The sequence below is a fragment of the Nomascus leucogenys genome, chromosome 11, assembly GCF_006542625.1.
Source record: "Nomascus leucogenys isolate Asia chromosome 11, Asia_NLE_v1, whole genome shotgun sequence".
Taxonomy (NCBI): domain Eukaryota; kingdom Metazoa; phylum Chordata; class Mammalia; order Primates; family Hylobatidae; genus Nomascus; species Nomascus leucogenys.
In genome coordinates, this window is record NC_044391.1 from 117,535,900 (window position 1) to 117,561,025 (window position 25,126).

At 41.4% G+C, this 25,126-nt stretch overlaps 2 protein-coding genes and 1 non-coding gene across 3 annotated transcripts in view; 2 read left to right on the forward strand and 1 right to left on the reverse strand.

Annotated features, from left to right (window-relative positions):
- PIGX (phosphatidylinositol glycan anchor biosynthesis class X) overlaps nt 1-11,797 on the forward strand; it is a gene marked incomplete at its 5' end in the record, with an annotated part of 25,247 nt that extends 13,450 nt beyond the window's left edge. Inside the window, 3 exons of the mRNA XM_030822812.1 lie at nt 3,984-4,197; nt 6,877-6,977; nt 9,582-11,797. Of these exons, the coding sequence (XP_030678672.1) occupies nt 3,984-4,197; nt 6,877-6,977; nt 9,582-9,725 (459 nt within the window). The remainder of the gene's footprint in view (nt 1-3,983; nt 4,198-6,876; nt 6,978-9,581) is intronic.
- A 3,831-nt stretch (nt 11,798-15,628) lies between these two features.
- PAK2 (p21 (RAC1) activated kinase 2) overlaps nt 15,629-25,126 on the forward strand; it is a 91,059-nt gene continuing 81,561 nt past the window's right edge. The window contains exon 1 of the mRNA XM_030823023.1: nt 15,629-15,927. The gene's annotated coding sequence lies outside the window, so the exon portion shown is untranslated. The remainder of the gene's footprint in view (nt 15,928-25,126) is intronic.
- LOC115837462 lies at nt 23,249-23,387 on the reverse strand. The gene has a single exon (XR_004032494.1). It is a non-coding gene; the product is annotated as a U4 spliceosomal RNA (small nuclear RNA).

The following is a 25,126-nucleotide window of genomic DNA, read 5'->3' on the forward strand; positions in this document are numbered from 1 at the left end:
GCCAAGGTCACTAGAATTCACAAGACAGTGTACCAGAGGGGAGAGAACTTCACAGAGGCAGAACTCCAGGAATAACAGAAGGTTCCTTTCAAGTATGTAGCTGAGTATTTATCAGTGTGTGTATGTTAGGAAACTACCTGATGCCAGGGAAAGAACCATCTGACAAAACGAGCGTAACAATGTCTGGCACTCACACAGGGACAGGCGTAGTACCTCGTCCCAGCAACCAGACTGAGAAAAGCCTTATAATTTCTTGAACAATGGAAAAACAGAGAACTTTTACTCAGTAGCAGGGAATACTTAGCCACAAACTGAACAAAACCTTAAAAAAAAATCAAACTGTTTCTAAGTAACTTATCTGCATCCCAAACAAAGCTCAAGAATGTGTATAGGAATACAGACATATCCAGCAAGATCAAATTAGCAATTTCTTGACTCTAATCATAAAGTAGCAGCTAAGCAAGGATGGGGCGGAAAGTGACCTATAATGAGGAGGTGAATCAATCAGTTAAAACCAATCCAGAATTGACCCAGATGTTAGAATTAACAGGGTGCAGGCCGGGCTTGGTGGCTCACGCCTATAATCCCAGCACTTTGGGAGGCTGAGGCAGGTGGATCATTTGAGGTCAGGAGTTCGAGACCAGCCTGGCCAATATGGTGAAACCCTGTCTCTACTAAAAATACAAAAAATTAGCCGGGTGTGGTCGTGGGCACCTATAATCCTAGCTACTTGGAGGCTGAGGCAGGAGAATCACTTGAATCCGGGAGGCAGAGGTTGCAGTGAGTTGAGATGGTGCCATTGCACTCCAGCCTGGGCAACAAGAGCGAAATTCCAACTCCATCTAAAAAAATAATAATAATTAACAGGCCCTTAAAACAGTTACTGTAACTGCATCCCATGTGTTCAGAATTTAACTAGAAATATGGAAGATATTTTTAAAAAGTCAGCATTGAACTTCTGAGTTTTTTTTTTTTTTTTTTTTTTTTTTTTGAGACGGAGTCTCACTCTTTTCGCCCAGGCCGGAGTGCAGTGGCGCAATCTCGGCTCACTGCTAGCTCCGCCTCCCGGGTTCACGCCATTCTCCTGCCTCAGCCCCGCTAGTAGCTGGGACTACAGGCGCCTGCCACCGCGCCCAGCTAATTTTTTGTATTTTTAGTAGAGACGGGGTTTCACCGTGTTAGCCAGGGTGGTCTCGATCCCCTGACCTCGTGATCCGCCTGCCTCGGCCTCCCAAAGTGCTGGGATTACAGGCATGAGCCACCGCACCCGACCAGCATTGAACTTCTAAAGATTAAGACTACAGTGTGTGAAATGAAAAATACACTGGATGAGTTAGTGGCAGATCAAATATTGCAAAAGAAAAGATGAATGAACCTGAAGATACTGCAATAGAAACTACCAAAAATGTGAAACAGATAAGAAACAGATTTACAAGGTGAACAGAGCATTAATGAACTGTGTAACAACTAAGTAGCTTGCCCTACATGTAACTGGAGTCCCCGAAGAGTAAAGTGAGAGGCAGGGATGGAAAAAAATATTTGAAGAAAAATTGGCTGAAAACTTTCTGAATTTAATGAAAACTGTAAACTCAAATATGTAAGATAATAAAGTACAAGGAACATGAAGAAAACTATATCAAGGCACATGATAATCAAGTAGCTTAAAACAATGATGAAGAAAATGTTTAAAGTAGTAAGAGGAAAAAAGATGTTACATCCAGAGGAGCAAAGTTAATGATGACAGGTGGTAACTACATGGGTAAATATGTAAGACTTCCTTCCTTTTTTTTTTTTTTTACTATTTCAATCTCTTTACAAGATAATTGACAAAAATAATAACAATGTAGCATAGCATTGATACTATGTGTACAAGTAAGATGTGTGACAGAAATATCACAAACTGCTGGGCTCAGTGACTCATACCTGTAATCCAAGCACTTTGGGAGGCCGAGGTGGGAAGACTGCTTGAGGCCGGGAGTTTGAACTAGCCCAGGCAACACAGTGAGACCCCATCTCTACCAAAAAGTTTAAAAATTAATTAACTGCTGGGCGTGGGGGCTCACGCCTGTAATCCCACTTTGGGAGGCCGAGGCGGGAGGATCATGAGGTCAGGAGTTCGAGACCAGCCTGGCCAACATGGTGAAACCTAATGTCTACTAAAAATACAAAAACTTAGCTGGGCGTGGTGGCGTGTGTCTATAGTCTCAGCTACTTGGGAGGCTGAGGTGGAAGGATTGCTTGAGCCTGGATGGTTGAGACTTCAGTGAGCCGTGATCACGCCACTGCACTCCAGCCAGGGTGACAGAGTGAGACCTTGTCTTAAAAAGAAAAAAGAAGAGGCTAGGTAAAAAAAAAAGAATAGGCAGCTCATGCCTATTCTCCCAGCTCTTTGGGAGGATAAGGCAGGAGAATCGCTTGAGCCCAGGAGGTCAAAGCTGCAGTGCACCATGATTGAGCCACTGCACTCCAGCCTGGGTGACAGAGGGAGACTCTGTCTCAAAAAATAAAGTAAAATAGTAGTACATATAAAGCATAGTGAGATAAGGCTGCCAAAAAGCTAATGCAAGTTTTGCCTACAGAAGATAATATTGCTACTATACTCTATGAGTATTTCAAAGGCAGCTAATATGATGAATGATTTGGAAACCGTGTCATGAGAACCCAGGAGAACTGTGAACATTTCCCTTGTCAGGAGAAGACTTCGTGGCGGCGGCTATGGTTGCCTTCTGATAATTGAAGGATCCCTAGTGGAATAAGGAACGAATTTATTGCAGACATTGTAAGCAAGAACAACTGGTAAATGTTATAGGCTAGTACATAAAGTTTCTACTCATGAAAAAGAAATAACCTTATAACAGTAGATAGATCGAAATGACTCATAGTAATGAGCTTCCTTCCAGTCATGGAAAGTATTCAAGCAGTCGCGGTATACCTGAAAAATACCTTTGCTGGGACAGTGGTTTAATTTTATTACTTCCAAAGTCCCTTATGACTCATGAGATGATATAATTCCTTGACTTTTGCCAATGAGTTCTGTTCCTGCTATGACTAACTGAAAAGGAACAACATATAAAGAAAACATAGCACTTGGTGTCACTGTCAGAGGAAAGTTAGGATGCTTGATGTGATGGGAAGGAGTTAATGCTGTTTGTTTCTCTGAGTTATACCAGGGTTTTGCATGGACCATCTAAAGAGAAGTTGTGTGTGTGTGTGTGTACATCCATACATATATACATAGGTCACGTATATAATGCCTATATGTGTATGTGGATATATGTGAGTGTGTGTACATAAATATGTATGTATATGTGGATATATGTGTAATAAATAAACATACATGTTATAACTTAGGTCTAATTGCTGCCACATGTACATTTTCACTGTTGGTGTAGAATACTATGCTTTTCTATAAAATAGTTTTTACCATATTATTTTAAGAAATCAGTTGCTATTTTTTCCATTAACTTTTTATACCCTCTCTAGAAAGAGTGCCGACCTTTGCTTTGACTTCCTGACCGCAGTGCTCTCACTCACTGCCATCTCACTTGCTTCTCTGAAGAACAGGAAATTGTCAGAATGATACCAATCATTTTAACTCAATACAGGTTTAACCTTTTGTCATAGTTTTTGTACTTATTGAATAATGCTATATTCACGAAATTTCTCCGTTCCTAGGTACCTGTTTTGTCACCTAAACAAAGACTAATAAGAAAGTATTACCGGAATAATTTTTATTATGGGGAAATTTGGTACCCTAGAATATAATTTCCCCAGTTTATTTTTAGTAAGCAGACTTTTATTAAGCATAAATTGGTCTTGCGTTTTTCTCCTTAAAATTGAGGATGGAAGGGGAATGGAAATTGTTCATAAAGGGGGCAAATTTGACACTGCTGTGTATCTGTATATAGTCTTCCGGTTTTAACTTTTTAAAAATCTTCCTCATTCATTTCTTCTTGATTAATATTTATTTTCTTTTTGAACAGGCAGTGATGGTTTCAGAAAATTTTGATATAGAGGCCCCTAACTATTTGTCCAAGGAGTCTGAAGTTCTCATTTATGCCAGACGAGATTCACAGTGCATTGACTGTTTTCAAGCCTTTTTGCCTGTGCACTATCGCTATCATCGGCCGCACAGTCAAGATGGAGAAGCCTCGATTGTGGTCAATCAACCAGATTTGTTGATGTTTTGTGACCAAGGTGAGGGCTCCAAGTGTTTTCTAAGGGTTGAAACATCAGAATAAAGGTATGGTGGCAAGTTCTCCTTCTGCTAGGGTGGCTGGCAGAGCTCTATTTCTTGACCTAGGTGGTAGTTACAAGGGTATTTGCCTTATAATAATTCACTAAACTATGTATTTGAGTAGATTTTTATGTGTGTGCTTTAATTTACAATCAAAAAGTTAAAAGGAAAAGAAACATGCATTTGCCATCCCTGTCCTTTACTCCGCTGCCCCAACTGTCATCTCCTTCCCTCTAAGACTAACCCACCATCCTGACTTTTAAATACTTCCTTATGGTTCTTTATATGTTTATCATCCAGATGGGCATTCCAAGACACTATACCAAGACTAAGGTCTTATCCATTTATAAAAATCTATTATTTCCAGTAAGTCTCTTAATGTACAGGTTTCTCTCTATCCCTTTCCTTTCTTCCACACCGATCTGTTGAAAGAACCTGGGCCATTTGACCTGTAGAGTTGGTCATCGCTGGGGTTTTGCTAATTGGACTCATGTTCCTCATACTTCTTTATTTACTGGAAATTGGCAGCTGCCTCCAGAAGTATGATCAGATTCAGGTTTGATTCCTTTGACAAAACTATAGGTAGTGCTGTGTTCTCTTCTCAGTAGCCATTTAATATTAGTAGGCATGTACTATGTGTTTCTTTTTGCAGCCATTGGTCCACATTGCCCTCTGTTGCTTTTTGTTTCTTCTTATCAGTATTGCAGGACTCTGTGGCTTTTGATGTTTTGTTTCCACTTGCATGTATTTTGATGTTTGGGAAGATATTTTATCACCTAGTTTTGTTGTAAATTTTGTCTGTGAGTTTTTTATTTTGCTGCGTAATTGTCGTTTCTGTTTTTATGTGGGAATTTGGGTAAACTGAAAAATTAGCTTTTGCTGCCGGGCATGGTGGCTTACGCCTGTAATCCCAGCACTTTGGGAGGCTGAGGTGGGTGGATCATGAGGTCAGGAGTTCAAGACTAGCCTGACCAACATGGTGAAACCCTGTCTCTACTAAAAATACAAAAAATTAGGTGGGCGAGGTGGCGGGCGTCTGTAATCCCAGCTACTGGGGAGGCGGAGGCAGGAGAATCACTTGAACCCAGGTGGCAGAGGTTGCAGTGAGCCGAGATCGCACCACTGCACTTTATCCTGGGTGACAGAGCGAGACTGCATCTCAAAAATAAAATAAAATAAAAACCTTTTGCAGTTTGCAGTCTTCTCAAGATGTTTTCTTTCTTTCTTATTTTTTTTTTTTTTTTGAGGCGGAGTCTCGCTCTGTTGCCCAGGCTGGAGTGCAGTGGTGCGATCTCGGCTTACCACAATCTCCGCCTCTCCTGCCTCAGCCTCCTGAGTAGCTGGGACTACAGGCGTGCGCCACCATGCCTGGCTAATTTTTGTATTTTTAGTAGAGACAGAGTTTCACTATGTTGGCCAGGCTAGTCTCGAACTCCTGACCTCGTGATCCGCCCGCCTTAGCCTCCCAAAGTGCTGGGATTACATGCGTGAGCACAGCACCTGGCCAAGACATTTTCTTTAGTTTACGAAGCCCCTTTCAGTTTTTGGTTCTTTGTGTCTTCAAATTTGGGTTGATTTAGAATGTTTATAAAAGTTAGTAGCATTGGGGCCAGGTGCCGTGTATCACACCTGTAATCCCAGCACTTTGGGAGACCGAGGCAGACAGATCAGTTGAGGTCAGGAGTTCGAAACCAGCCTAGACAACATGGTGAAACCCCCGTCTCTACTAAAAATATAAAAATTAGCCAGGTGTGGTGGTATGTGCCTGTAATCCCAGCTACTCGGGAGGCTGAGGCACGAGAATCGCGTGAACCTGGGAGGCGGAGGTTTCAGTGAGCTGAGATCGCGCCACTACAGTCCAGCCTGGGAGACAGAGCAAGACTGTCTCAAAAAAAAAAAAAGTTAGCAGTGCTGTTACTAAAAACCGACAGATGGGAAGTTTTTAATACTACATTTGTTACCATCATACCTTTCATGATGAGAAAATTAAAAATGTTCAATTATATTAGCTTTGTTCATCCAACCTTGTTTTCTGTTTCTATTAAAGGTACCTCTTACATTAAATTTTTAAGAGCAGCCCCAAATTTGAGTACAATGAGATTCATTAAGAGTCATGTTTGGCTGGGCGTAGTGGCTCACGCCTGTAATCCCAGCACTTTGGGAAGCTGAGGCGGGTGGATCACGAGGTCAGGAGTTCAAGACCATCCTGGCCAAGATGGTGAAACCTGATCTCTACTAAAAATACAAAATTTAGCTGGGTGCAATGGCAGGCACCTGTAATCCCAGCTACTCTGGAGGCTGAGGCAGGAGAATCGCTTGAACCCAGGAGGTGGAGGTTGCAGTGAGCCGAGATTGCACCACAGCATTCCAGCCTGGGTGACAGAGTGAGACTCCATCTCAAAAAAAAAAAAAAAAAAAAAGAAGTCATGTTCAACTTTTGCAATACTTTTGTAATTTTCTAATTTCTTAGGCATTCACATAAAAAATATGCTAAAATAACAGAATGTGATAGATGGGTCCAGATCATATACATAATGTATTAAAATGTTTGACAACTTCTATCTGTTGAGGTTTAATACAAGCCTAGCTTTGAGTCCAAATACAGGTTTTCTGACATCATTTTCTACCACTTTTCTCAGAGTTCCCGATTTTGAAATGCTGGGCTCACTCAGAAGTGGTAGCCCCTTGTGCTTTGGAGAATGAGGATATCTGCCAGTGGAACAAGATGAAGTATAAATCAGTAAGCTAATATTTTATGTTGTTTTTTAGATCATGTGCCTCATTTAAAGCTCTTTCTGTAATGTTTCTGCCACATTTAAGAGATTAGCATTTTTTTTCTTTTTTTAGGCGGAGTCTCGCTCTGTCACCCAGGCTGGAGTGCAATGGCACAATCTCAGCTCACTGCAACCTCCGCCTACCAGGTTCAAGTGATTCTCCTGCCTCAGCCTCCCAAGTAGCTGGGATTCCAGGTGCCCGCCTCCACACCCAGCTAATTTTTGTATTTTTGGTAGAGGCAGGGTTTCACCCTGTTAGCCAGGCTGGTCTCAAACTCCTGACTTTAGGTGATCCGCCTATCTTGGCCTCCCAGAGTGCTGGGATTACAGGTGTGAGCCAGCGTGCCCAGTTGGGATTAGCATTTTCTAATATAGAAAGCTGTTTTTTCTTATGGCAAAGGGTTACTACAAAGCACTGCTGTTTTTTGTTGGGGAACTTTCATTGAACATACAGTTGGGAAGATGGATGACTCTGCAATCTTATGCAGTGTAGAATTGTTTTTGAGTAGATTGCCATTGCCATATGGTACCTGAAAATTTTTCTCAAACTCTAAAATACATCTGGAGATCTGCATTTGATTGATTATGTCAATGAAGAGTATGCTTATGTTTATGATTTATTGATTTAGCAAATTAGTGTGCATTGCTACAAGATAAGTAGTGACCCTTTTAAAACATTTTGAATTCAGTTGTCTTTATTTATTTTTTTTGAGACAGTCTCGCTCTGTCGCCCAGGCTGGAGTGCAGTGGTGCAATCTTGGCTCACTACAACCTCCACCTCCCTGGTTCAATCAGTTCTCCTGTCTCAGCCTCCCGAGTAGCTGGGACTACAGGCACCTGCCACCATGCCTGGCTAATTTTTGTATTTTTAGTAGAGATGGGTTTTCACCTTGTTGGTCAGGCTGGTCTCAAACTCCTGACCTAAGGTGATCCACCCCCCCTCAGCCTCCCAAAGTGCTGGGATTACAGGCGTGAGCCACCACACCTGACCTCAGTTGTCTTTAAAATTCTGTAACTTGCCATAAGAGCTCATAATTTAACACTTTAACTATAGCTTTTAACTATATATATATATATATATTTGTTTGTTTGTTTTGAGACGGCGTCTTGATCTGTTGCCCAGGCTGGAGTGCAGTGGCACGATCTCGGCTCACCACAACCTCCACCTCCTGGGTTCAAGTCATTCTCCTTCCTCAGCCTCCTGAGTAACTGGGACTATAGGCACACGCCACCATGCCCGGCTAATTTTTGTATTTTTAGTAGAGACAGGGTTTCACTATGTTGGCCAGGCTGGTCTCAAACTCCTTACCTTGTGATCTGCCTGCCTCAGCCTCCCAAAGTGCTGGGATTACAGGCATGAGCTACCACACCCGGCCAACTTTATATCTATTTCATCTTTATACATACCAGAAAAATAGGTGGCCATTACTAAGGTGGTATTCCATCCCAAGGATTGTTGAAAATGTCATTTTTTGAATGACGGTTTTCAGATAGCACTTTTGTTGCAGATTGCGTTGGTTACTTGTATTTTTGGGGTATGAAATCATAATTCAGGTATTTACAAAAAGAAAACAAAAAGTATTCCCAAGTTACCTACATGTTAAAGTTTTTTAAAACTTATTTTTAAAGTATAAACTTCCCCAGTGTTTTTCATTGAACTCCTTTATCTTCAAAACCAAATAGAAAATAGAAACTGAGTTGAATGCAGGAGCTTTTGCATTGCTAGTCATAGTAAAGGTCACATTCAGTTGTACAATATGTGAATAACAAGGCTTTAAAAGCTATCTGGGGAGAGAAGGGCAAATGGGAATGAAAGAATAATTTAGTTTTTTGTTGTTTTAGTGTTTTTCCTCTAAGTCTTCAATTTAGAGAGAATTCTGTATTCTAATTTGAAACATGGTAAGAGGAAGTAAATGTTTACATTGATTACAGAGGTGACACTGGGATATAGCTTTTCTTAAAATAATATACTTTATGTAAAAAGCAGAAAAATCAGAACTAATGAGATTTAACAAATTATTGTGGGAATTGAGTCTGATTCTGTAACATTAAATGAAATGTTAAATTCAAAAGTCATTCAAACCAATAATATTACATGTAGTGTAGCACTGGCTGAAATATATTTAAAAGAAAAAGGAAAGAAAAATATCCAATTAAAAATCAAAGAAATAGTGGTCTCACTTTATGACATGCATTTTATTTTACTATTTTTATTTATTTATTTATTTAATTTATTTGAGATGGAGTCTTCCTCTGTCTCCCAGGCTGGAGTACAGTGGCGCGATCTCAGCCCACTGCAAACCTCTGCCTCCCCGGTTCAAGTGATTATTCTGCCTTAGCCTCCCTACAGGCCTGGGACTACAGGCACCTGCCACCACACCTGGCTAATTTTTGTATTTTTAGTAGAGACGGTTTAGTAGAGATGTTGGCCAGGCTGGTTTCGAACTCCTGACCTCAAGCGATCTGCCCACCTTGGCCTCCCGAAGTGCTGGGATTACAGGCATGAGCCACCACACCGGGCCCATGACATGCATTTTCAATGTCTGACTTCTCTCTCTCTCTCTCCATAGGTATATAAGAATGTGATTCTACAGGTTCCAGTGGGACTGACTGTCCATACCTCTTTAGTATGTTCTGTGACTCTGCTCATTACAATCCTGTGCTCTACATTGATCCTTGTAGCAGTTTTCAAATATGGCCATTTTTCCCTATAAGTTTTATGTAGTTAAATGCTTCCTAGAAACCTAAATAAGATCTATTAATTTCTGATGAGAGATGTTCTTCTAGAATTACTGACTTTTATCTTTTGTCTTCATTTGTGGCCAAAATTATGTTTACTAGAGGAAATTTGGGATCATTCTCAGCTAATTCCAAAATTTAGTGCTCTATTGCATGGATCCTTGGTAATCTGCAAGCATCAAATGCCATAGGAGGAAACTTAATTCTGCTAAATTAATGTTTATTTTGTGAGAAGTGACTTTATCTTCATTTGGGATAGAAAAATTATTTCTTTATGTAGTAGAGTCAAATTATTCTCATTTTTGCGAATACTTTCAATTTAAGCTACAAATTGAGAAAACCGTTATAAATAAGAATAAAATAGGCCAGGCGCAGTGGCTCACACCTGTAATCCTAGCACTTTGGGAGGCCGAGGTGGGCGGATCACCAGAGGTCAAGAGTTTGAGACCAGCTTGGTGAAACCCTGTCTCTACTAAAAATACAAAAATTAGCTGGGGGTGGTGGTGGGCATCTGTAGTCCCAGCTAATTGGAAGGGTGAGGCGGGAGGATCGCTTGAACCTGGGAAGCGGAGGTTCCAGAGAGCCAAGATCCCACCACTGCACTCCAGCCTGGGCGACAGAACGAGACCCTGTCTCCAAAGGAAAAAAAAAAGAAGAAGAATAAAATAATTTGGATGAAAATCATGTTTACTTAAATAGTAATGTCATGAGACTATTAAAGATGTGCCAGAGTTTCAATGAAAATCATTAAAGTAGGACAGCTAAGAAATTAATATTAATATCAAAATTATTGATAATCTTAAATTATGATTATTCCTTAATGCACTCCATTCTCCTTTTACATTTTATCATGTTTCTTTTGAATATATGAATTGGCAAAGGACTTGATGAAACTGAGTACTAAGATTTGGTACAGAGTATGTCAGGAAGACAACTCAGATTGCCATTTTAAATAAAGTTGTACGTGAACAATAATTGGAATCATCAGGTAATTTTTTTAAACAAAGGTTCTTCATTTACTGTTATGATTGGAAAAAAATTAGAAAATAAAGTAAGTGCCATAGGCTAATTAAAAAATAAAACCTTGGCTGGGCGCGGTGGCTCACGCTGGTAATCCCAGCACTTTGGGAGGTGGAGATGGGCAGATCACGAGGTCAGGAGATTGAGACCATCCTGGCTAATACGGTGAAACCCCATCTCTACTAAAAATACAAAAAAATTAGCCGGGCGTGGTGGTGGGCGCCTGTAGTCCCAGCTACTTGGGAGGCTGAGGCAGGAGAATGGCATGAACTCAGAAGCTGGAGCTTGCAGTGAGCCGAGATTGCGCCACTGCACTCCAGCCTGGGCGACAGAGTGAGACTCTTGTCTCAAAAAAAAAAAAAAAAAAAAATAAGTAAATAAAACCTTAGGGCAAGCGTGTTCCAAAACAGAAGCCATCAAATGAGGGTGTGTTGGCATTATTTTATGTAGAGTATTGAGATGTGATAAACCTTTGTATATGCCATCACTTCTCCATTTCCTAAAGTATTTTGGTGTTTTCCTGGGACTGCATCTTGTATAATTTGACATATATGACTTGACTAGTCATAACAGTTCTTTTTAAATGTGTATTTGAGACTTAAATATTGGAAAAGGCAACCCAGTGCCATAAAGCAGAAACAGTGACCTTTAAAATGACTAAAATTTCAACCCTGTAAGTATAGTTTCATACCTATCTCATGCTTTCTTGTAAGAAAGAATTTCATGTTTTAGAAACATTTCTTTCACTATGGGATTAAGACACTGAAATGGAATTATGTCAGCTACAATTCAGTCACATTGACAGGCAACGTTTTGGAATATGGTTAGACAGGGAGGGAACACGGTACTGTTTCACATCTTAAGAGTATGTGGGGGTATGTGTATACAGAATGTTTCTGTTTTTGCTCATCACAACCAGGTTTCATCAGTATTTAAAATATTTAAGATTGTGGCTTGGAATGTGGTTTAGCTGTTTACTCGCTTATACAAATATTCAGAAGTGTAATAAAAATGTGAATGAAGAAAACTTTGATATAACTCTTCTTGCCTGGGTAAATGGTTGCAGATGACATCACTTTTAGTATAGCAGAACATTTCTGGTTTTGTTTATATTATCTTGTAAACACTGCCAACATGGTGAAACCCCACCTCTACTAAAAATACAAAAAATTAGTCGGGAGTGGTGGCATGCGGCTGTAATCCCAGCTACTCGGGAGGCTGAGGCAGGAGAATCACTTGAACCTGGGAGGCAGAGGTTGCAGTGAGCCGAGATCGTGCCACAGCACCCCAGCCTGGGCGACAGAGTGAGACTCCGTTGCAAAAAAAAAAAAAAAAAAAAGAAAAAGAAAGAAAGAAATATACCTTTTAAGGAGTTCCTTTAGTGTGTCTCTGCTGGTAGCTTGTTTATGTTTGATGATATATTTATTTCATCCTCACTCATCTGATGGATAATTTAGGTAGTTGTATACTTTTTTTTTTTTTTTGGGACAGAGTCTCGCTCTGTCGTCCAGGCTGGAGTGCAGTGGCGTGATCCCTGCTCACTGCAACCTCCACTTGCTGGGTTCAAGTGATTCTCCTGCCTCAGCCTACCAAGTAGCTGGGACTACAGGCACACACCACCACACCCTGCTATTTTTTATATTTTTAGCAGAGACAGGGTTTTGCCATTGTTGGCCAGGCTGGTCTCTAACTCCTGATCTCAGGTGATCCGCCCGCCTCAGCCTCCGAAAGTGCCGGCATTACAGGTGTGAGCCACTGTGCCCAGCTGGTAGCTATACACTTCTAAGCTTGGTTATTTTCTCTTGGTACTTTGAAAAGATACCATTATTGACTGGCACCCATTTTGCTGTTGTGAAATCTGCTGTGAATGTAATAGTTGTGCAGAATGTCTTTTCTCTCTGGTTGCTTTATTCTGCAGTTTCATTTTCATGTGTTTGAAATTTCTTTACTTATCCTGCTTGGTATTCAGTTTGCTTCCTGAACCTGAAGATTCTTGTCTTTAATTAATTCCAGAAATTTTTCAGCCATTATCTCATCATTATCTGCCACTTTTCGTTTTTCTCTTTTCTCTCCTGGAATTCTCATTAGGAGTATGGTAGACCTTAACAATCTATCCCCATGTCTCTTAAGCCTGCTTTCATTTTTCCTGTCTCTAGGCTGTTCTCAGTAATTTCTTTTGATCTGTCTTCCAGTTTACTAATTTTCTCTTCAATTGTGTGTAATCTGCTATTTAACCAAACATTGGCTTTGGTTTCAATTATTCTTTGTTTCTAGAAATTCTACTTAATTCTTTTGTTGTTGTTGTTTTTGTTTTGAGACGGAGTTTTGCTCTTGTTGCCCAGGCTGGAGTGCAATGGCATGATCTTGGCTCACTGCAACCTCCACCTCCCAGGTTCAAGTGATTCTCCTGCCTCAGCCTCCTGAGTAGCTGGGACTACAGGTGCCCACCACCATGCCCGGCTAATTTTTGCATTTTTAGTAGAGACGGAGGTTTCACCATGTTGGCCAGGCTGGTCTCGAACTCCTGACCTCAGGTGATCCACCCACCGCAGCCTCCCAAAGTACTGGGATTACAGGTGTGAGCCACCGCTCCTGGCCTACTTATTTCATTTTCAAAGCTGTTTGGTCGTTAAAAAAAAAAAAAGCATCTTGTTTCTTGCTCGTGTTTTCTAGCTCCTGTCTTATTTTCTTTAATCATTTAAATAAGCGTAGTTTATATTCTGTAGCCATCAATTCCAGTAGCTAAAGTCTGTATGGGTTTCATTATGTTCTTTGTAGTTTCTGTTGACTCACTCATTGCCGCTTATTTCCTCAGGTGTATTGTATTTTGGGTGCTCATGTTTGGTTCTGGAAATCCTGTTTATCTGTGAAATCCTTTGAGACCCAGGTTGAGGGTACACCTGTGCGGTCAGGATTTGTATTTGTTTCTTCCAGGCCCCCCAGAACTCCAGCCTGGGACCACTTTCTTGACAAATTTGAACTTTAAAACCTTAGTGAGGGAAATTTCTAAAAGGTTATTAATTCTAAAGGGAAAATTTTCTTCTGCCCTGCAAGCCCACTGCAGGCCAAAATAAACAAATATCCTGTATGTCTCCCTGGGCTAGTATAGGTTTTTTTTTTCCCCCAGTCTGTTCTTGGAGGGTATAGCGCTTTGAATTTCCAGTCCTATGCAGGGTCACAGTCCTGATTTCTTGTACAGGCCCAAGTCCTTGTCTTTAGTTTCCTGTGCACCTATTAAAACCCTAGAGATTTCTGAGATAAGTAGGTGCCCTCAACACAACCATGGCTTCACTGCCCTGCTTACCACTCTGGTTTCCTGCCCCTTCTTCAGGTTGAGTGCGAAATTTGGAAGACTGTCAGAAGCATTCTGTTTTCATTCTTGCAAGTTATGCCTTTGAAATGATGTCTTATTTATCCCGTGTTTCTGTGTGTTTAATAATTAATCAGCATTTTTCAGGTTATCTCTCACTGTGCCATGTTGCTCCTTGATTCCTTTCTCTCCTGTACCCTCTGCATCGAGTTTTTTGCTGTACATTGATAGAGAAGCACAATTCCTCTCTTTCCACTGCCTTCCTACTTTATTTCCCTTATATTCTTGCATCTCTATACTCCATTATCCACATTGCAGTCTAGTGATCTTAAAGTGTAAGCCAGGTAACATCACTTTCCTGCTTAAAACAGCCTTTTAATGGTTTTTTGCAATATAGGCTTTTTACCTTGGCATTCAGGATCTTTCATGACCTGAATCTTGTCTGCTGTAGTGTTTTCTTAATAGTACCACCTTCTTGTTCTAGGCCCCAGCTACACAGGTCTTCTTAAACTGACCATAGCAAGCCCTTTTCTTTCTTCTCCTGCCTGTATTGCTTTTCTCTGGGTGCTTCTTATTGCTGTCTCTTTCTGTTCTTGCCTTAAGTGTCACCTCCTTAACGAGGCCTTCTCTGACCATCCTATCCAAAGTAACCTCGCCAAGGTTTTTCTTATACCAGGTGTGACTACTTTAATTACTATGTCTTCATATATGCTCCACAAAGGCTTGGTGAATCGTTTTTCACCTTTGCATTTCTTTTGTGTTTTTTGTTTTGTTTTTGAGACATGACGGCTCTGTCACGCTGGAGTGCAGTGGCCCGATCTTGGCTCACTGCAACCTCCTCCTCCTGGGTTCAAACGATTCTCCTGCCTCAGCCTCCCGAGTAGCTGGGACTACAGATGTGAGCCACCACGCCCAGCTAATTTTTGTATTTTTAGTAGAAACAGGGTTTCATCGTGTTGGCCAGGCTGGTCTCGAACTCCTGACCTCAGGTGATCCGCCTGCCTCATCCTCCCAAAGTGCTGGGATTACAGGCGTGAGCCACTGCACCTGGCCCACCCTTGTATTTCTGATGCTTAACAGTGTCTAGTCCATATCAGACACTCAAATATTTGTAGAATAAGTGAAACATTGATGAACTCCTCCGTGGATAAAATAGGGAAGTCTTAATTTGCAAGGAGGTGGCACTTAATTTAGCAGCAAAATTTTAGTTAAGAATTTGTAAGCAAAAAAGCAAAATGGATAACGGATGAATTCCCAGAAACAAATGTCGCGGAGCAGATGTGTATAACAGCAATCGTCTGTCAGCGTCTTCCGTCGGCAGAAACCTGCTTGGAGACAATGCTGAATTAAATGAGGGACTGGCTGCTCCTCTCTATACAAAGACTACCAAAGGAATAAAAGCAACGTCTATCACCGAACTACTACTCCCAGCTGCCCCCGCGCGGGCCTGCCTATGGGAGGCGGCGCTCGTCTCCGCCCCAGGGAGCTCCGGCTTCGGGGCGGGAGGGGTTCTGGGTTCTGGCCCCGCCCCGCCCCGCTCCCCGCCGTCGCCCTCCCCCAGGGTTGTGGCCACGCGCAGCGGCGGCGGTTGTTCCGCTTCCCCTCCGGCCCGGGCCGTCGCCATTGCCGAAGGCTCCCTCCCCTCCCCTCCCTGGCGGCCGCAGGGCTCCGCCGCCGCTGGGCCTAGCGGTAGCAGCGGCTGCTCCAGCGCGGCGTCTCTTCCCGCCCCGCTTCCCCTTCCCTCCCCTCCCCTCCCCGCGCCGCGCGCTGGCCCGGGGCGGCTCCGCAGCTCGCCGGGAGCTCTGACCGAGTCGCCTCGCTGGGGCGGGGACCTTGCCTCGCCTTGGGTAAGTGCACACAGTCCGGCCGGCGCGGGACGCAGGCCGGCTCTCTTCCTCCTCCTTCCTTCTCCGCGGCCTGGCGGGCGGGAGCGGCCCGGGACGGCCGACCTGCCCCGCGCGGGGCCGGGGAGCCGCCACCTGCGTGCTGGGAGCCACAGCTCCTGGGGCGGTGGCTCATTGTCTGCTCCCCAGGGCCGTTTTCTTCGCTGGCTTTAGCCCGAAATGGGAAGCTTGCCGGGCTGCCGAGGTCTCACTCTTCCTGGACCCAGCCCTGCCCTGAACCGCGCGGCACCACGGTCTCTGCCGACTCTCGGTCTTCCCTCCCCTCGCGTTTCACCCTCTTCCTTTGCTCCGTTTTCTTAATGCTGGACCAGACTCTCCGGTTTTGTTCCTTGATTTTTCCTCTCTCACTGATGCTCAGCCCCTGCTTGCTCGCTCTCTGTTCACCTCAGTTTCACTGCTCAGGAATATTGTCGCGAGTAGCTTGACTGTTTGCTCAGCTCCAGCCTGTAACCTCTTTTCCACATTCCACATTGGTAAAGACGCAGAGCGTCCCGGGCGCCTGAGGGCCACCGCTTACGAACGGAACTTTCGGAGCTTCTCCTCGCTCCTGTTTGAGCTTCAGCCTAGGGGTGAAGTTTGCTTCTTTAGATAACTTAGGTGAAGTTAAGATTGGTTTTTCACCATGTTTGGCTTTCTTGGAAACACACGCAAACACAAGACGTCGCCACAGATTTCTCTGTGGACTCAACCTTTTAACTAATTCTTTAAAGATAAGTCATCCAAGAACAGAAGCGTGTCATCGTCAGTGGGTGTGAGGTTGTGCCCATCCTTGTATCTTAATTTTAATAGTACTACTCTCTGGGCAGTGTGAGCGTGATTTGTTTTCCCTTGATAAATAACGAACTCCGGTTGATATCATTATCTCACTTCTGCGTTACAGGTGATGTGTCCTTTCTTTGTTTTCTTTTTTAACCTTTATAAAAAGACAAAATGGTTAGGCCTAAAATTAGACTACGAAGAGCTGTGTTTTGGATCAAGGTTGTGCACGTCACGTTTTTTCCCCTGCCGTGTTCGACTTTTCCGCTCTTATAAGTAGGCAGGATATTGAAATGTACAAGAATTTGCTCTGGGGGTTTTGTTTTTGTAGGGTTGTCCAATAGAATAACACTCAATAAAGTTACATTGGGAGGAAGGCAGTGAATAGTAATTTCTAAAGCAGGTTAAAACTTGTCAACTTTGCCAGAAGCTCTGTGGCTTCTGTAAAACCCACTTATGCTCGTGTATATATGAAGAGCCTTTTTCATGTTCTGTTAGGAGTATGGATTTCAGGCAACTTTTTCACTCTGTCATCCTCGGCTATTAAATCTTTCGAGCTGCTTATTATTAGCCAAGCACACTGATTGACACTTATTACGGAAAGTGAACCTGTAATAGATGTAGGTCTTAAACGAACTTTCCGATTTGGTAACAGAGGTTGACCTAAATTCAGTGTATTTTGTGTTTTCACTAAATAGCCCATTGTTACCTTTCCCTCCAGCAAGGCTCTGAAAAAAATGGCTCCAACACTCAGCTTCAATACTGTCATCATTTCTTAAATAGTAGTATCAGTTGTCCTTAACGGGTGTTTTATTGGCCTGAGGGATTAAGGTGTAGAAAGGTTGGAGTTTTGTTGGAGTTTGAAACTTGGTCTGTAGATGTTGGCTTCTCTGCCAGTGTCTTCTAATCAGCAGATATTTTTATGAAGGAAGAGTTCCTGGGTATTTCACTTCCCTTAGGGCCTTGGTTTATGGTTTCCTATGATTCAGACAGAGATACTATTCTGGACTCCGTGCTATTTAATACTAACCTTGCAAACCCAAGTTCAAAATTAAGTTTGTAGTTCGAGTATACAGGTGATAGGGCTCTCTGATCTTTATGATAGACAGGTTCCCAAGTAGATGCGGTTAACAATTAAGATTTCTTTTTTTTCTTTTTTTTTTTTTTTTTTTTTTTTTTTTTTTTTTTTGAGACGGAGTTTCAGTTGCCCAGGCTGGAGTGCAATGGTGCGATCACCGCAACCTCCGCCTCCTGGGTTCAAGCGATTCTCCTGTCTCAGCCTGCGGAGTAGCTGGGATTACAGGCACGCGCCACCACGCCCGGCTAATTTTGTATTTTTAGTAGAGATGGGGTTTCACCGTGTTGGTTAGGCTGGTCTCGAACTCCTGACCTCAGGTGATCTGCCCGCCTCAGCCTCCCAAAATGCTGGGATAGGCTTGAGCCACCGCACCCCACCAACAGTTTCTATTTCAATTATACTGTTTAAGAGAGACAACTTAGAACTTGTTCAGGTAGCTAAAGATAAACTTTCAATTATACTTTTCTAATATTTAAGAACTTCTTCAAGTAGCCAGGGATAAAATAAGTAGGAAATGTTAGATTCTTCCTATCTTTTATCTATCAAAATTGATTATTATAATAATATTTGGGTATATTTCTTTTGGCTTTCTGACTTTTACACTTTGGTTAAAATTTGAAACTGGGTCTTCTTCACCGGGCGCGGTGGTTCACGCCTGTAATCCCAGCACTTTGGGAGGCCGAGACGGGCGGATCACGAGGTCAGGAGATCGAGACCATCCTGGCTAACACGGTGAAACCCCGTCTCTACTAAAAATACAACAAAAAATTAGCCGGGCGTGGTCACAGGGGTCTGTAGTCCCAGCTACTCGGGAGGCTGAGGCGGAAGAATGGTGTGAACCCAGGAGGCGCAGCTTGCAGTGAGCTGAGATCGCGCCACTGCACTCCCGCCTGGGCTAAGCGCGGCTACAGAGCGAGACTCCGTCTCATTAAAAAAAAAAAGAAAAGAAAAAGAAAAAGAAACTGGGTCATCTTCAAGACTTTAAGTCGTAAAGGTTTTGATCAGTTTGTTGTAAGAGTTGAGTTTCCAGACTAATCAGAGGGAGGGTGTTAATTGCAAATTGTGTGTCCAAGCTCTTCCTAGTATCCTTTTTGTGCCTTAACAGAGTAGAATAGGAAAGGAAAAACCTCATTGCCCCCCCAAAATAAAAGACTGGTTGTTTTCTTCTGTGATCAGAGTTGAGTTTCATCACTTCTTCCCTTCTAGGGTCACCTGCCTGGTTAAGGGTAGTCAGTCTGAACATTCATTCAGGATTTCAGTCTTCCAGCCTACTATCTCTGAGTTTCTTTAGTACTTACTCCTGCATTTCAATTCTTGCTGTTCTACTTTACCCTGGGCAAGATATGCATTCTTTTCAAGACTTGCTTTTCTCACCTGTAAGATGGGGATAATAATAATAATACCAATTTCACAGGGATATTTAGATCAAATGAGGGAATGCAGGTATTCCGTAATTACAGTTCTTAATAAACGTTAGTTAATAGTCTGTTCTTATATGCTGTAGAGTTGATACTCTTAAACTTAGATTTAAAACTGCCTTCTAGGCCAGGTGTGTTGGCTAACACCTGTAATCACAACACGTTAGGAGGCTGAGGCGGGCCGATCACTTGAGGTCAGGAGTTCAAAACCAGCCTGGCCAACATGGTGAAACCTATATTCTCTACTATTCTTTAGTAGAGAATTTAGTATTCTCTACTAAAAATAAAAATATTAGCTGGGCGTGGTGGCGGGCACCTGTAATCCCAGCTACTTGGGAGGCTGAGGCAGGAGAATTGCTTGAACCCAGGAGCAGAGATTGCGCCACTGCCCTTCAGCCTGGGTGATAGAGTAAGACTCCGTCTCAAAAACAAACAAACAAAAAGCTGCCTTCTAAAAGAACGAAGTTTCTGAGACCGTAACTAAAAATAAAAATTACTTTTGGGTGAATAAAATATAATTTTTCAGGAGAAAAAATATAAAATCGTTTCACCACTGAAATAAAACAAAGGATTTTTGAACACAAATTTCTCAGATTTAAAAATATGCATATTTCCTGTATAAAAGGTGAAAAGTGGACAGTGGCTGGTGGTGCCTGTAGTCCCAGCTACTTGGGAGGCTGAGGATCCTTTGAGTCCAGGAATTTGAGGTCAGCCAGGACAACACAGGGGACCCCATCTCTTAAATGAGACAAAAATAAAAGTAGAAAAAATATTAAATAAGAAATTTGGAAAGTAGTAAAAACTTTTAAGACAAAATTACTTTAGTCTCAGCTGGCAGAGAGAACCATTGTAACAAACTGGAATGGTGGTTTTGTTCCTTATTTTAAATTTAAATTCTAAAAGCAGTACATGTTTATTATAAAAGGTTCAAACAAGTCAATTAAATATGTAAAGAGTGAAAATTCTTTGGGAGACTGAGGCAGGAGGATCGCCTGACCTCAAGAGTTGGAGGTATAGTGAGCTATGATTGCACCATTGCATTCCAGCCTGGGTGACAGAGCAAGACCCTGTCTTATAAAATTCTTAAAAAGTGAAAATTACTTTCTCTTTTTAGTCCCATTCCTTAGAAGTACCTACCCACTGTTAATAGTTTTATTTACTGAGTTAGAAATAAGTACTTTTTGTGTGTCGGATACTTTCTATGTTGATTTTAAAATAAAAAATCTGACCATTACTGTTTTCCATATCATGACATATAGTGGCACCTCTACTTTTTAAGTCATAAGATATCACGCCATATGGTAGTACTTTAATTATTTGTGGTCATCTATGTTATTTCTAACTTTGAGCAACTAAAACTAGAGCCTTAATGAACTTATACGTATGTCTTTGTGCACATGCATATGTATATAAGTATTTCCATTAAAATGACTTGTAGGCCGGGCGCAGTGGCTCACGCCTGTAATCCCAGCACTTTGGGAGACCAAGGTGGGCGGATCACGAGGTCAGGAGATCAAGACCATCCTGACCAACATGGTGAAACCCCATCTCTACTAAAAATAGAAAAATTAGCTGGGTATGGTGGCATGCGCCTGTAGTCCCAGCTACTCTGGAGGCTGAGGCAGGAGAATCGCTTGAACCCAGGAGGCAGAGGGTGCAGTGAGCCAAGATTGCGCCACTGCATTCCAGTCTGGTGACAGAGCGAGACTCCGTCTCAAAAAAAAAAAAAAAGACTTGTAAGTGTGCATTTAAATTTGTTTTTCTTTTTTTTTTTGAATTGCATTCCAAAAAGACTTTACCAATCTATATTTCCTTATTGAATTGTAGAAGCTCTTCACATGTAATAGATATTAATCTACTGCCTTCTGTTTAAGATCTTCCTCATTCCACCTTTACGAAAAACATTCTTAGGTGTTTTCTTCTGGTACTTTTAATAATTATTGTGTTTCAATCTCTTTTTGTTTTTTTTTTTTTTCGAGACTGAGTCTCACTCTGTCACTCAGGCTGGAGTGCAGTATTGGATCTCAACTCACTGCAACCTCCGCCTCCGGCGTTCAAGCGATTTCCCTGCCACAGCCTCCCGAGTAGCTGGGATTACAGGCACCATACCATCACATCCAACCGATTTTTTTTTTTTTTTTTTGTAGAGATGGGGTTTTGCTATGTTGGCCAGGCTGGTCTTAAACTCCTGACCTCAGGTAATCTGCCTGCCTTGGCTTCCCGAAGTGTGGGGATTACAGGCGTGAGCCACCATTCCCGGCCCATTGTGTTTCAATCTTAATCTTTCTAGAATTTTTTCATGCCTGGTGGAGATAAAAGAGTTTTAAAATAGTTTTGCTACAGAAATAAAATACAGATATAAAAATATTTGGCCGGGCGCAGTGGCTCACGCCTGTAATCCCAGCACTTTGGGAGGCCTAGGTGGGTGGATCACCTGATGTCAGCAGTTGGAAACAGCCTAACCAACATGGTGAAACCTTGTGTCTACTGAAAACACAAAAAATTAGCTGGGTGTGGTGGTGCACACCTGTAGTCCCAGCTACTCCGGAGGCTGAGGCAGGAGAATTGTCTGAGCCCGGGAGGCGGAGGTTGTAGTGAACTGAGATCAAGCCACTGCACTCCAGCCTGGGCAACAGAACAAGACTCCATCTCTAAGTATAAAAAAAAAAGAAGTAGTTAACTAGATTTTTCTGTTCGTTGGTATTTTTATTATCTTACTGGACTTCAGTAAAAGTCTGCTTATTTTGTTTTCCAAGTTCATTGTTTTATCTGAGAATAATAGTAACTTCAGCCACTTTTCTATGGTTACAATATTTAACTTTGTTTTTTTTTTTTTTTCTTTTTCTTTCTTTTTTAAAGACGGGGTTTCACCGTGTTAGCCAGGATGGTCTCGATCTCCTGACCTCGTGATCCGCCTACCTCAGCCTCCCAAACTGTTGGAATTACAGGCATGAGCCACCATGCCCGGCCCTTAACCCTGTTTTAGGTCTTTATTGCATTGGCCTGAAGTTCCAAGACTTGGTTAAATAAGAGAGGTGTCATTGTCTTGAAATGACTCTGGTGTTAATATTTTTACAGTTAGGGATGATGGCAGCTGTTGGATTTAGAGAAAGATTATTATTTTATTCTGTTTCTGCTTTACAAAAAATAGGAATGGCTTCTGAATTTTATCAAATGCTATTGTAACATTTAGATGATGATGTGTTTTTTTTCTTTTAACTATTGCTGAGGAAATGTAATAGTAAATTTGCTATTAATCAAAGGTATCAAAGGTATATATCATGAATAACCAAAATCCCACTCATATTAGTCATGCATACAGAATTTACCGAAAGGTTAGAGGAGGATCTCATATAAATTTAGTTTAATAAGAATAGGCTGGGCACAGTGACTCATGCCTGTAATCCCAGCACTTTGGGAGGCCGAGGCAGGCGGATCACCTGAGGTTTGGAGTTTGAGACCAGCCTGACCAACATGGAGAAACGTGTGTCTACTAAAAATAGAAAATTAGCCGGGCGTGGTGGCGCATGCCTGTAATCCTAGCTACTTGGGAGGCTGAGGCAGGAGAATCGCTTGAACCCGGGAGGGGGAGGTTGCAGTGAGCCGAGATCATCCATTGCACTCCAGCCTGGGCAACAAAAGTGAAACTCCGTCTCATAAAAAAAAAAAAAGAATAGATCGGCCTTTATGATAACTTGTGTAGTAACTTCTGTAACCTCTTCAGGAATCCTTATTGGTGAGTCACGTCTGATAATTTGTATTTCCTAGATCATTTCTTTTAGATTTTCAAATCTGTTACTATATAGGTGTGTATAATGTTTTGTCATTAAGATCTGTGGTGTTCATTTCCTTTTTTTATTAGTGATTTCATTATTTTTCTGAATTTGCCAAACGTCTGTCTACTTAGTGGTTTTTTTTACTAACCAGCTTTGAGATTTACTTATTGTATTGTTTTTGTTTTCTGAATCCCTGATTTCTACTTTTCTCTTTATTTTGCTCTTCTGCTTTTTTTGTTGTTGTTAACAATGTTAACATTAAGTTAATGTTATTAATTCTTAATGAATTCTTAGTTCCTTTAGTGTGTTTTCAATGAGCAGTAATCGCGCCTCGGATAGACCTCATTGGCTACGATACCGCCACTGTGCAAAGCTAGTTCCTTTTAATGTCTTTTAATGATAAAAACGTTTAATGTTCTTCATTTGCTTTTGAGTGCAGCGTTGGCTGCACATTGTAATTTACATGAATGATGTTCTTCTGCTCAGTATTTTCCAAATAGTTGGTGGTTCTAGTTTTGGTTTCCTCTTTGACTCAGGAGGTATTTAGGGTAATTCTATTCACTCATATTTTCTTTCATTGTTGTCAGCTTCTATAATCTTTTAAAATCTTTTAAACTTATTGAGGGTTTTTTTGTGACTTAAAACATAATCCATTTTGGAAAATGTTCTATGAAAACTGAAAAAGAACATTTTCTATTGGTAATATACAGAGTTTTATACATAACCTATTGATTAATGACTAAGATTTTTATGAATTACCAGTTTTTATAAATAGTTCTTACTAAATATAAGACTTAGTCTTTATTAGTCCTAGTAAGAACTATAGTCGTTATTAATAATTCTTATTAATTTAAAAATCTTCCTAATCTGCCAAAGACAAAGAGGTAGCATTGTTTCTGAGAAGCTTGTTCTCACGTTGGGACCTTTAGATTTTTATTTCTTCTACCTGAATGTCACCGAGGCCATATTTGAAAGAGATCTTTCATGATCACCTCTGCCTACCCCCACTCTGCATCTAACTTCCTGCCCCTCAGTGTGTTTATTTTCCTTTATAGCACTTCCATCTGAAGTTTCTTTTTCATTCATTTGGTTTTCTTTAATATACTATTCTATTTTACAGAACTTTGAACAAATAGGTATGAAATAAGTATGTGTTGGTTGAGTGTCACTCTCATTTCTAACAATTTTTAAACATTTTTATTCATTTTAATTAATAGACTTTGCAGCATTTTAGGTTCACAGCAAAACCGAGCCTAAGGTACAGAGTTCCCATATACCCCATGCTTCTCACGCCCCTCTACTCCAAGCCTCCCCATCATCAACATCCTGCATCACTGTGGTATATTTGGTGCAGTCAGTGAACCAGCATTCACACATCATTACTGCCCAAAGCCCATAGTTTACATTAGGGTTTGCTCCTATGGTATTGTACATTCAGTGGGTTTTGACAAATGTATAACGACATGTCTCCACCAGTGTCATACAGAATGGTTTCCCCACCTTAAAACTCTGCTCCACCTGTTCCTCCCACCTTTACTGCAACCCCTGATCCTTTTACTATCTCCATCGCGATGCCTTTTCCAGAATGTCCCATAGTTGGAATTACATAGTATGCAGCCTTTTCAACTTGGCTTCTTTCACTTAGCAGTATGCATCTGAGGTTCTTCCGTGTCTTTTCGTGGCTCTATAGCTCATTTCATTTTAGCACCGAATAATATTCCATTGTCTGGCTGTACATTCACCTATTGAAGGACCAGGTTTGGTGATTATGAATAAAGCTGCTGTAAACATTGATGTGTGGAGTTTTTTATTGTGGTGTAAAATACATGTAACAATTTACCATCTTAACCATTTTGAAGTATACAGTTCAGTGGTACTAAATACATTTATAGTGTGCAATTATCACCACCATCCATCTCCGAAACTTTCCATCCTGCAAAACTGAAATTCTATACCCATTGAACCATAACTCCTCATTCTCCTTTCTGTCTGCATGATTTTGGCTACTCTTAAGTACCTTATGTAAGTGGAATCATATTTTGTGTTTTTGTGACTTATTTCACTTATCCTCAAGGTTCATCTCTGTTGTAGCATGTCAGAATTTCTTTTCTTTT